This window comes from Eptatretus burgeri, chromosome 10 (genome assembly GCF_056783735.1).
Source record: "Eptatretus burgeri isolate ZD-2024b chromosome 10, Ebu_testis_v1, whole genome shotgun sequence".
Classification (NCBI taxonomy): Eukaryota; Metazoa; Chordata; class Myxini; order Myxiniformes; family Myxinidae; genus Eptatretus; species Eptatretus burgeri.
In genome coordinates, this window is record NC_140970.1 from 67,804,169 (window position 1) to 67,816,668 (window position 12,500).

A 12,500-nucleotide genomic window follows, 5' to 3' on the forward strand; every position below is an offset into this window, starting at 1 on the left:
TCCTCTTCGCAAAGGACACCGTGGGATCTTTAACATACACCAATTAATGCCGGCAGATTTTGGTTCAGGTCCGGATGTAGATCCGGCCTATCAATGAGTTACAAATTGTAAACTGGTCAGCCTGGCGGAGGTATGCGCTTTCCCGAGTACTGCTCTAGTTGATATTATCAACTTAATTTTTCTGCTATCATTGCTTTAGTTATTGGAATTGGCCTTTGAAAAATGCTAAGGTCAGGTGTAACGACGCTCAAGCTGCTATCGATACACCTTAACATGACGTTTTTCCAAGGCGGAAAAAGGCAATAGAACATGGGAATTTCCCCGGGTCTTTTGCACCCGAGTCTAAAGCAACATAAGCCTTGCGACCGCGAAAATAAGGCCAAGGCCTCTGAAACATCACTCATACTACCCTGTCCCAACACCACTGGGAGCGGTGTGACATGGCCCACATTGCCATGGAGAATTAGCTTCGACCCCACCTTCGGAACCCCCATTGGGAGGAGGCAAACCAAGTAGCTATAAACCTGTCTTATGATCCTTAGACCACCTGACAAGTATGATTGAGATTGGATAAGTAACTACCGAATCCATCGGCCACAGACATATATGCATATACATGACAGACAGGCAGACACCAAGTTGCATATTTTAGTATGATAATACTGCAGTCACTGCAGCCATGAGTACATTTATTGCATGCAAGTACCTATTGCAATAAAAGCCCACTTGCATTTTTAAAACTACTACTGTTGCAGATTATTATAAATGAAAAGGCATTTTTTTTTCCATTACAGCTCCGTAAGCATGTTGATCCAATAACTGGCATTCGTAAATACTACACCCCACATGGCCGTTTCTTGCACGTCCCTCCACCGTTGCCTCGGAGTGACCACATCACTGAGTTCGGTCGTCCGTGGTGGCGTGACTCAGCGTACGAGATTGGATTGTTGTCTCAAAAAACCCGCTACATTTGTATAGTCAACACTCTTACTCTGCACGAGCATGTGGTCGAGGTGAGGTTCCGCACACTTTCTAACACCAACCACGGTGAGATTTCAAGTGAAAATACGAATTTTGAGTAATAATTACAGTATTCAGTCAATCAGTCATTACTCACATCATTACATGAAGAGTGAACTATTATACAGCAAATGCAACTTCAGTGAATTTCCTAGTAAAAGGTTATTTTGTTGTCATGTGTTGGGGAGAGGGGAGGGGGGGGGCTTGTTTGTTTTAATTTTGGTGTGTTCCTCTACAGTACTTTGCTTGTACGGTACTGTCAATATATTTTTAACCTCCGCCATCGAAGATCGGAGGTTACTGTTTTCACCCCTTTCTGTTTGTTTGTTTGTTTGTTTGTTTGTGAACAGTATTACGGAAAAACTCAACGGATTTCGACGAAACTTGGTGGAGGATAAGGCATGGCCTCAGGATCATGCCATTAGATTTTGGACTTGGTCCAAAATCCAATATGGCCGCTATGGCGGCCATTTTGAAAAAATATTTGAATTTTTTTTTGCATTTCTACATGTTTTAAGTGATTTCCAACAAAAAAAAAACATGCCAAAATTATAATTGCGGCTGATTTTGGAACTTCAGGTGGATATACCCACGTAAAATCAATTTCTGTCTCAAGGAATCGAGTTATGACGAATTAATTGAGTATGTAAAAGTTAAAAGTAAAAGGGAAAGTTGCAAACTATAACTCTGTGTACACTGTTGACGTCAAATTGAATGAATAGGATATCAGGTTCACTTGAGTGACCAAGCAGTATTGGCGGCGGAGGTTTTGCACTCTACCGAGTGCTCCCCCTCTAGTTTACATTGATCTTATTCTAATGGAGAGTTGGTGTCTACATCCTTCCTTATCTTTTGTAAATCTTTCTGGACAAAAGAATCAGCCGAGAATAACGAATGGCATCCCTTGCTCTTGGCTGAGTTCAGGACAAGTGTAAAAATAACAACATTAGTAATTTACAATACCTCCTGACACGAGGCTGATGAGAGTATCCTTCTATCAAGGAAATGGAGATATCATTCCAGTGGTCAGAAGTGGAGGGAACAATAGATCGCTTCAAAGGACTTTCAACGGTGTTCATAGGTCAGGGAATACAAATGGGGGCACTGGAACCAAGGTGTGTATATTATAGTGAGGTTTCTCGATGCAAGAAGCTTCTGCCCCCATCTGGAAGTGAGGTGGAGTGACCGGCAGACTACAAAGCAAGGGTTATCTTATGTCGGGTGTTCACGTAGTCACATAGTGAAGGTTCGCTACAACCAATACTTTTATTTATGAATGTTCATTGCATAACGAAGGTCTTTGTTCGTGACAACAAAGCCAGTCGTCACAGTGTTATGCTGATTGTGCAATGTCACTTCCATGGCAATATGTTTTTCCACCAATTAACTTTTCAGGAGGCTTGCAAATAATTCACTTTTCAAAATGAAAGGGTTAAAAATTACCACCTCCCATGCAGTCAGCATTCTGTACAGAAATTTGTACTTGATTGTTTTGGTAAGTGTGACAACTAAATTAACTTTATTATTGTGTTACTGTCTCTGTTATTAGAGATATAATAATACTATAATGTCACAAATAAAACAATCGTTATGCCAAGCATATGGCTTTGCTTTTACACCAAACTTGACGGTTAGGAAAAGAAGTGGAATTTTCCCAAAGTAAATAATGGAAAACGAGCTCCCGCATCATGAAGGGTTATAAAGGTACTTAATTCCTTCGTTAAAGGCCGCTGTCACACCTTGACGTTTTAGCCAGCGTATGCCGATGTATGAAAAATCACATAAGTCCTTTGCTGACGTGCTAAGGCTAGTGAAAAAGGTACCAACACCGAACCAATTGACGTGGTGACAGTGGAAACGACAATGGCACTCGGTAGAGCACATACCTCCATCAGGATGAACATTTTACATTTTGCAGCACACTGACAGGCCGGATCTGAATCCGGATCTTCACCGAAATCGAATCATTTCGGCATTTTCACACACCCAACCTGTCCACCAAATTTCATCTGAATCCATCCATAATATTTTGCGATATCATTCTCACAGACAAACAGGGGTGAAAACACAACCTCCGGCCATGCTCGGTGGTAGAGGTAATCACCACGTATGAGGAAGAGAGAGTGGGGATGTGTGGTTAAAAGTTGGTTAATGATGGCTGAGAAGTAAATGGAGCATCACTGTTTGGAGGACAGCACAACACATACAAGCAAGAGGTGATAGCAGAGGGGAAACCACAGATTAAGCTACTCTTGTGGGTTTGGAGGTGTAAGAGCAGTACATGGACAGTGAGAAATGGGAGTTATTGATGTAAAATGCAACTCCACCATCACAATGCTGGAGGAGACAATCATCAGGATATCTGAGGTTGGAGCAGAGGTCTTGAATGGTTTGAGGTCCACAGTATTGGACAGGGGGAGGGAGACCGCTGGTAAGGTGCAGGAATGTAGAAAAGGGGTGGGGGAGCTAAGAGGGTGCAGAGGGGGGGGGGACTGTAAGGATGCAGGATGTGGGGGGAGTTGGGAGGATGCGAATGTTGAGGGTGGTTAACCTGGGAGGATGCAAGCGTTGATGGGGGTTAACCTGGGAGGGTATGGGTTGGGATAAGCTGGCAGGGTGCGGGGCAGGGGGCGGGGAGCTGGGAACCTGGGAGGGTTCAGAGTGGAGGGGGAATGGGATGGTTTGGGTTTTTGAAGGCAGAAGTTGGGATGGGGTACGATGAGAGGGATGATGGGAAAAGGTGGAGTGAGGGGAAGTTGGGAGGGATACGATAAGAGGGAAGATGGGAAGAGGTGGAAGATGAAGGGTGAGGGGGAAGATGAGAGGAGGTGGGGTTGGGGAGGGAAGATTATAAGAGTCAGGTGAGGGGAAGATTGGGGGGACATTGGGAAGATGGGAGGAGGCAGGAATGTGGGAGGAGGTGGGGGTGGAGAAGATTGGAGAGGTGGTGTTAGGGGAATGCTAAAACCAGCAGCACTGCATCAGCGGCACAACCATGTGGTGGAGGGATTCTGAATAAGGGGACAGAGAATGGGTGGGGTTGGAGGACATGGGTGTATGTGTAGATGACGAGGGCAGGGTACTGATGTGAAGGGCTGTCCACACCGTTAATTGACATGAAGAGTTTATGGGCGGCGTGTGCAGACAACCTCTGCAAACTGCTTCTCATGAATCCAAATTTGGATATATGGACATAGACATTTGGGAGTGGTAAAATGAATGGTTGTTTGTTTAATATCTACAATCAGTCGTGTGCAGGATAAATTGGCTCTCATCAAAACAATGGATCTTCCTCCAGGATGCAAGAATGCAGTGTTCATGTGGTCAGGCCATGCCACGTGGGCTACTTTTTGTTTTAGAATGATAACAGGGTGTTTTATCTCCTGGCTTTGTAAACTACAGGGCAAAGTTCTGGATCGTTCTTGTGGATAACCTCAGAGGGAGGTTCCATTCATGCCACAAAACTGTGCATGTAGCCTGGTGTTGGGTTAACGGTTAAGGTGGCTGGCTTAAGATCTTCGGGTCTTGAGTTTGAGCCCGTTTTCACCATTGAAATAACACCGTGAGTTGACGCAGTCTGTCATCCTTCTGAGGTTGGAAAAATGAGTACCAGCTTACTGGTTACAGAGGCACTGCATCAGCGGCACAACCACACTTCCAGAAAATGATGCAACTGGCTGCATATGAAACATCATCACTGTGCTTGTGGCAAAAGGAACATATCTGACAAGCCTGATATGAGATGCGTTTTCTCTGGTGAAGCTCACCCTCGGTAATCTAGATTGAGACATATCTTTAACATCAATGGTTGGTCCACATACATCAACAAATCTGCTGACAACAATCTGATGGAATCCATGTTATCCAATTTCACTGTGGGACATCCCAGCATTGTTCATCCCAGCACTAGCCATCTTTGGGCTTTGCCAAGACCATCTTTTATGGGCAATAGTAACAGTCTGCCAATAGAAGTGTGCAACGATATTGTTACCCTCTCAAAAACCATGACTATGTGATTGTTTCCCCCCCCCCCACCCCAAATTTATACCTCAACCATACTGCATGTGCTGTGTGTGTAAAATTACCTTGGTCTCATGATGAAGATAAAGTACAGCCTGTGTATCGAGGATGTTCGAAAGAATATTGGACTTTGATTCAATATACACAGTGCCTTCAAAAAGTATTCACACCCCTTGATTTTTGTCACATTTTGTTGTATTTCAGCCTGAATTTAAAATGGATCAAAGTGAAAAAAATGAAAAGCTGAACTTTCATTTGAAAATGAAATTTTGAAAAAAATTTCCTTGAAAATGAAAAGCTGAACTATGTAATTTTCATAAGTATTTAGCCATCTGAGTTAATACTTTGTGGAAGCACCTTTGGCAGTGATTACAGCTTTGAGTCTTCTTGGGTATGCCTATATCAGCTTTGCATATCTGGATTTGGGGATTTTCTCCCATTCTTCCTGGCAGAGTTGCTAAAGCTCTGTCAAGTTTAATGGGAAGCATTGATGAACAGCAATCTTCAAGTCTTTCCACTGATTCTCAATGGGATTCAAGTCTGTACTTTGGCTGGGCCACTCATGGACTTTCACGTTCTTGTTCTGAAGCCATTGTTGCTTTGGCTGTAAACTTGGGGTCATTATACTGTTGGAACATAAAATCTTCACCACAGTCTGAGGTCTTTTGCACTATGAAGCAGGTTCTCCTCAAGGATTTGCCTGTATTTGGCTCCATTCATTGTTCCCTCTATCCTCACAAGTCTCCCAGTCCCTACTGCTAAAAAGCATCCCCACAGCATGATGCTGCCACCACCATGCTTCATGGTAGGGATGGTGTTAGATGGGTGATGAGCTGTGGTCAGTTTCCGTCAGACGTTGTACTTTCTATTCAGGCCAAAGAGTTCAATTTTCGTCTCATCAGACCACAGAATATTTTGCCTCATGCTCTCAATGTGTTTCATGTGCCTTTTTGCAAACTCCAGGCATGATGCCATGTGCCTTTTTCTCAGGAGTGACTTCCATCTGGCCACTCTCCCATAAAGCCTAGATTTGGGAAGTGTTGCCAAGACTATTGTCCTTCCAGCAGGTTCTCACATCTCAGCCAAGGATCTCTGTAGTTCTGTCAGAGTGGTCATTAGGTTCTTGGTCACCTCCCTGGCCAAGGTCCTTCTTGCCCGGTTGCTCAGTTTGGTCGGATGGCCACCTCGAGGAAGAGTCTGGGTTGTTCCATATTCTTTCCATTTCCTAATGATGGAGCTCTTGAGAACTTTCAACGCCAGAAATTGTTTTACACCCTTCCCCATATCTATGCTGCCTCACAATCATATCTCGGAGTTCTACGGACAAGTTCCTTGGACTTCATGGTCGATTTTTCTGCTCTGGCATGTACTGTCAACTGTGGGACCTCATATACAAAGGTGTGTTTCTTTCTAAATCATGTCCATTCAATTGAATTGGCCACAGGTGGACTTCAGTCAAGTTGCAGAGACATCTTAAGGATGATCAAATGAAATTGGATGCACCTGAGCAAAAAGGGTTAGAATACTTGTTGATGCAAGACATTTCAGCTTTTCATTTTTAATTAATTTGCAAAAATTTCGAAAAACATGTTTTCACTTTGTCATTATGGGATATTTTATGTAGATCAGTGACAAAAAATTCAATTGAAACCATTTTAAGATCAGGCTGCAACAACAAAATATGAAAAAGGTCAAGGGGTGTGAATACTTTCTGAAGGCAATGTATGTCTTTTTTTCGCAAACACTATTTTGGAAGTATGCTTATCTTTTTCCGTGTGTGTGTTTATACAATACACACACACACACACACACACACACACACACACACACACACACACACACACACACACACACACACACACACACACACACACACACACACACACACACACACACACACACACACACACACACACACACACACACACACACGCACACACATCCTTGGCCATGCTGTGGAATGTCGGTTGGGGCCCACACTTTTTCCCCCCTACCCTAACTTTTTCATCTTTATCCGCTTTTAAATTCGTTTTCGCCACAAGCGCTTGAGTGATTGACACAAAACTTTAAACATGGGAGTGCCTGCCTACCCATAGATAATTTTTTTCCACAAAGTTATATGATTATTGGATGCAAAATGTGGCCGGCGTTCCAAAAACAAAAAACAGTTTTCTGTAGGCATGGGTTGCACGGTGTTTCATGCATCAGGACAAAACAGCCTCGACCTTGCTTCGTTCAGGCGAATGATTAAAGAGAAGAAAGACGACAAAAATAAAAACTTGACTTGCATCATTCTTGGAGAAAGATGAACCAACATTTATAATCGTTTATTAACTTTTGTCCTGCACTTCTGCAGTCCTGTACCTTCTCCAAACTACTACCTTGTTTTAAAAACTTCATATCTGGTAAATAAGTGCCTACAAATAGGCCAACCTGTAGTTTCACTACCAATCAGAAAAGGATGTGGCTGCTTCTACGTGCATGACAAATTCGCTGGTTGCTTGTGGCTGGCAAGATAGGTTAGAGTTATGCACAATCACCTCGGAACTGTCCAGCCTATGTTTGAACCTTAACCCTGCTTGAAAGTGTCACCCCGATGCTTCACATGCACAGTCATAGATACATCAGTGTGTGTGTGTGCCGTCTCTCATATTGACATTAAACTGGAATGTCCCACCTGCAAGCATTAGTTTGTGCACACAAAAGATCCCACAATATCCTTTGTGAAGAGTAGTTGAATCATTACTGGCACCTGGAACAAATTCCTGTTTGGACTGCAGCAGGTAGTAAGGGGCCTAATCTTTGTGGAAGTTCCTTATATGTATTGTCCTCTCAACTACAACCTTGACCATAACCTTACACCCCACCCAAACTGCAGACATAAGATGCAGATGAGAATGACTTGGTGGTAAGGGTTGGTAAAGCCTTGTTTGTATCATCCTCACTTGTGTGGGTTCAATTCTCATTGGATGTTGAGTAGAAATTCCACACCCTAAAAAACAATGGCAATCTATCGAGGTTTGCTTTACAAGCATGAATTGTTGCAAATGCCTGAACGACTCCGTCAAGTGTTCAGGCCTCCACCACCACCACAACCAAGTAAATGGTAGTTTAAAAACAACAGAAAATTGCTCAAATCAATGTGTAAGTACAAGGTGAAGTTTCTACCTTTTCACAATGTAAGATTCAGGAGACGCAATTTTGAAATCCCATCATGCACAGGTCTGCTCCGAGGAGAACATCAAGGAAATCGTACGGCGTTACTTGTACTACAATGCACATGCTGCCTCTTACACTTGGAAATACAAGGGCAAAGTTCTGGATATGCAACAGACGTTGGAAGACAATGGTGTAGTCGACGAGGACGAGGATTTCTACACGCTGCGAATAGATACCAAAAAATACCTTCAGACGATCCATTTGTATTTTAATGATGATCTAACTACTGCTTAACTGATCAATTACAAACAACCTTGTTTTTATGTCGTATACCATATACTCGAGGTAAAGTTCACTTTTTATGAGCATACCACCCCATGAGGAATGAAAAATAAATAAATAATAAACCTCCTTTTGCACCACATTAGTTTATTTTTTCAGGCTAATCTGTAACAAGACAAGTATAAGAACGAAGACTTAATTTTACCGTGCTCTGTTGGTGGTAAAGTTTTCCAAACCAATACTAACTTACCAGCACGTCCACTTTTGATCAGAGGACCTTGGATAAAGGGGACCTTTGCAGAAACACCAACTACAGTTATAGTAAAAATAATGTAATTAACAGAGGATTTGGAATAAAAATGGCAGGTTTAATTTTTATGAGAAATGGCTAAATATGACCTGTTTGTGTTCGTCAAAATAAAGTTGGAAGCAAAAAAGTATGGAGCTTTTTTTTTTTTTTCTTTAAATGCTGTAGGGACAATCTGCATCACACAAGCAGTTGGACACAACCAAACAAAAATTATGGAGTCCAAGCAAATCCATTTGGTTTGAAATACATGACATTGCACCATCTCCAGCCAAACTCTGTTTTGTGGCTTTGAGCTCGGCCACGACAGCTTAATCATGCCCGCAATGTTATCCAACGGAATCGCTTTCGGGTATGGAAGGAGAGTGAAACTTAAAAACCGAGGAAAATAAGATGAGCACAAGGAAATTTCATCAGTGCAGACACAGCAGCTCGAAAGCTTTATCTAAATCCTGATTGTGAATTTGGATCATTACACTGAACTCCTCACCCCTCCCACAACCCTCTCGATGATGTATAAAACAAAGGTTTGATGCACCTCCACAAACATTTTTTTTTCAATTTTCACAATTTTAAATATTTTTGTAGCATTTTATTTATTTTTTAAGAAATAATCCCAAGAACTTCAGTCGGTAAATGGAACAGAAGAATCCAGAAAAATGGCATGGCTCTCAGTGGAAGAGGACATCGATAGTCAATGTAAGGGACCAGGTATTAGCGTCCTCTCGCTCCTCTTCCACTCCTGGGCACAGCCGAGTCTCTGCCACCTCGCACCCCTCCACGGCGACCCTGCTGCATTCCCCAGTCTGGGTTTGCCCGGCCAGGACCCCGTGGAGACATAAATTGCAAAGGAGGCCCAGAGCCCTCCTCCTCACCACGGAAACCATCATCGTGAGAGCCTTGACCACGAGGACGCATTAATGGACCACCACCTCCACGTCCTGCTGGAGGGATGAAAGTGATAAGTAACTGCATGGGTTTGTGCTACAGACAGGGAGGTGTAACTACCTAACCATAATGTGTCAAATCTAGCTGTTAACCTACACAATGCCTTTTGCAAAAATAATACCAATGTTTCAGCACCAAATCTGCACAAGAATACTGCAGAATGTGCATACCCCACTCGAAAGATAGACATAATGCTGTGGATGCCAAAAAAGTCCCAAAATAATGCGTCAAAGGAAGCTTGCCTCTTCGATCATCTGTTCCCATGGGAGGCTCCGCATCTCGCCGCAGGCCAGGCCCATCATGCCAAAGCCGCTTGCGCAGTGGTAAAGCAGTTGTATCCATGGTCAACAAGGAGGGTGGTCTTTCATGGCCCGCTGCCGATGGACTGTTTAACCGGCAGTCCTCACCGCCTGCAACCATAAAATATCTACCCTTTGGTATGTCGGCATAATACATGAATAATGCCATAATTTTAGCAAATTTGAAATGCAATTAACAAACAATGATGAAGGATCCAGGACACTTCATATATTTGGTCTCACCCCGATGGGGAGGTTGATCCCGGCCTCTGCCCCTGCCATCCTCCTCATACTGCTGATGCTGGCCTGGACCACCCCGCCGAAATCTGTGCACAGCCCTGCACATGACCGACTTGTAAAGTAGTTTATGATTTCAAAGCAATTCCGAAACTGAATCCGAACTATACATGGCAAATGTAAAGTTTGTGGAAAAACTATCGACACCCCCCCAACCCCCCCGGCCCCTACCCCCCAAGCCCCCCCCGGCCCCTACCTCCCGCCCCCACTGCTGCACTCACTATATTCACAACCACAAACATAAGTAAATGCAGGGAACAATCAAGGACGAGAGAGGTTTCACTAACCCTTCTTTAAAAGGTTCTGGTGCTCCTCCATCATGGCCATGCCTTACTCCAGATCCTCTTCGGAGATCCCCATCAAAAGGCATTTTGAAGGGCTCATTTCCAGTATCAAATCTGCCCGAAAATGGAAGGAGCATTAAAAAGTGAAACATTGTAATATATTAGGATTCAACGCTTAAAATAATCACCATCGATACAATAAATCAAACCAAGAGTCCATTATTCCACACAACAGTATTCAACATTACATGCATGATTAAAAAAAAAAAAATTAACACACACACACACACACACACACACACACACACACACACACACACACACACACACACACACACACACACACACACACACACACACACACACACACACACACACACACACACACACACACACACACACACACACACACACACACACACACAGTTTCAAAGATATTGAAACAATTTTGACTTCCTGCCATTTCTTTGTTTTTTGACTTATACCGTTTTCCTTTTCAGGGTTTGGTGGTTTTATCGTGGTATTTGTTCCCCGGGATATCTGGTATCATAGCTCAACTATGCCATTCACAGTGAAGCAGAAGACAAAAGTGGTGGCTCTGTGGTGTCAGACAATCATATGTAGACACCCGCCGGAGGTTCTGCCAGGAATACGACCTCAGAACATGTGATGGACCCACAAATTGTGCCACTAAATGTATTGAGAAACATTTTGAGCACAAGGGTACAATGCACAACGAGAGAAAGGGAAACAGTGGCAGGCCAGCATCAGTAACCAAGAGCCAAGCCAACATCGACGTCGTGCGGGATTCTGCAGTGAACAGTCCCAAGAAGTCCCACCGCCGGTGCTCCCGGGAGCTCGGCATCAAACCAACATCACTCTGGCATATCCTCACTTAGGAACTGAAGCTTTTCCCATGCATCATCTTTATTAGGCATAAACTGAGTCAACAGGACATGAGAAGGAGACTTTATATGTATAAATGGCTCAGTGACAGGATGAAGCGGTACCTAAACTGGATCAACCTAATCTGGTTCAATGATGAAGCCCATTTCCACATGAACAGTGCCATCAACAACCACACCATTTTGTGGGGGGCAAAACCACCTAAGAAGATCACTGAGAGGTACCTGAAAGGGCCTAAGGTCACATGCTTCTGCCCCTTCAATGCCAGATGAGGAATGCTAGGGCCTTACTGGTTTGAGAATGACAACAGCAGGACGGTGACGATCAATGGTGAATGCTACGGGGCTGTGCTCCAGAAGTTCCATAATGATTTAGCCTATACGGTCACCCCAAGCCAGCTCAGCATGACCTGGTTGATGCAAGATGGTGCACCCCCACCTCCCTCCCAATACAGCTGGTGTCACCATTACTTTCCTGTGGCAGTTCTTCAGAAACTGACTCGATGCCCTGGGTACCGCTCATGACTGTGTACCCCATAGCCCAGACTTGAACTCTCTGGACTACTGGTTCTGGGGGGGGGGGGGCTGCCAAAGGGTTCTGTCTATGCCAACCACCCTGCTGCACTGGATGATCTGAAGGAGGTATCATTCTACCTCTTGGCAGTGTCACATGAGACCTACAGAAAAGTTGGACAGAACTTTGGAGTCAAGATCAATGTCTGTCTGAACCATGGAGGGTCACACATCGAGAACGTCAATTACAAGGATTTTCACGTAAATGCCAATTTCAGACTTTGGGCTCTCACTAACTTGAGCAGTGACTTTTTGCAATAATAATCAGTGATAGAAAATACAATGTCATAAGCTTTGAAGAAATGTTTGGTTCACGTTCCTGGGTTTTCTGTTTCTTTGTAAATAAACATTTAAAGTTGCATCACTCTTTTTGAAACACACCATAAATATAAAGTGCCTAGAAAAA

The 12,500-nt window shown here is 43.6% G+C and overlaps 3 protein-coding genes across 5 annotated transcripts in view; 1 reads left to right on the forward strand and 2 right to left on the reverse strand.

Annotated features, from left to right (window-relative positions):
* Positions 1-8,499, forward strand: part of CYB5D1 (cytochrome b5 domain containing 1) — a 20,215-nt gene extending 11,716 nt beyond the window's left edge. The window contains exons 3-4 of the mRNA XM_085898814.1: positions 795-1,013; positions 8,263-8,499. Of these exons, the coding sequence (XP_085754940.1) occupies positions 795-1,013; positions 8,263-8,493 (450 nt within the window). The 3' untranslated portion in view covers positions 8,494-8,499. The remainder of the gene's footprint in view (positions 1-794; positions 1,014-8,262) is intronic.
* Positions 1-12,500, reverse strand: part of LOC147018769 (pre-mRNA 3' end processing protein WDR33-like) — a 139,856-nt gene that overhangs the window by 42,163 nt on the left and 85,193 nt on the right. The window lies entirely within an intron of this gene.
* Positions 8,612-10,871, reverse strand: LOC147018771 (pre-mRNA 3' end processing protein WDR33-like). Of its 3 annotated transcripts, none has more exons than XM_085898817.1 (4): positions 10,620-10,864; positions 10,279-10,361; positions 9,979-10,146; positions 8,612-9,732 (listed from the first exon to the last, which is right to left on the reverse strand). In XM_085898817.1, the coding sequence occupies exons 1-4, from the start codon at positions 10,766-10,768 to the stop codon at positions 9,503-9,505; spliced, it is 630 nt and encodes a 209-aa protein (XP_085754943.1). In that variant the 5' UTR covers positions 10,769-10,864; the 3' UTR covers positions 8,612-9,502. The 3 variants fall into 3 exon arrangements, with proteins under 3 accessions (XP_085754943.1, XP_085754941.1, XP_085754942.1); XM_085898815.1 differs by having other exon boundaries at positions 8,896-9,732; positions 10,279-10,373; positions 10,620-10,871; XM_085898816.1 differs by having other exon boundaries at positions 8,896-9,729; positions 10,279-10,373; positions 10,620-10,845.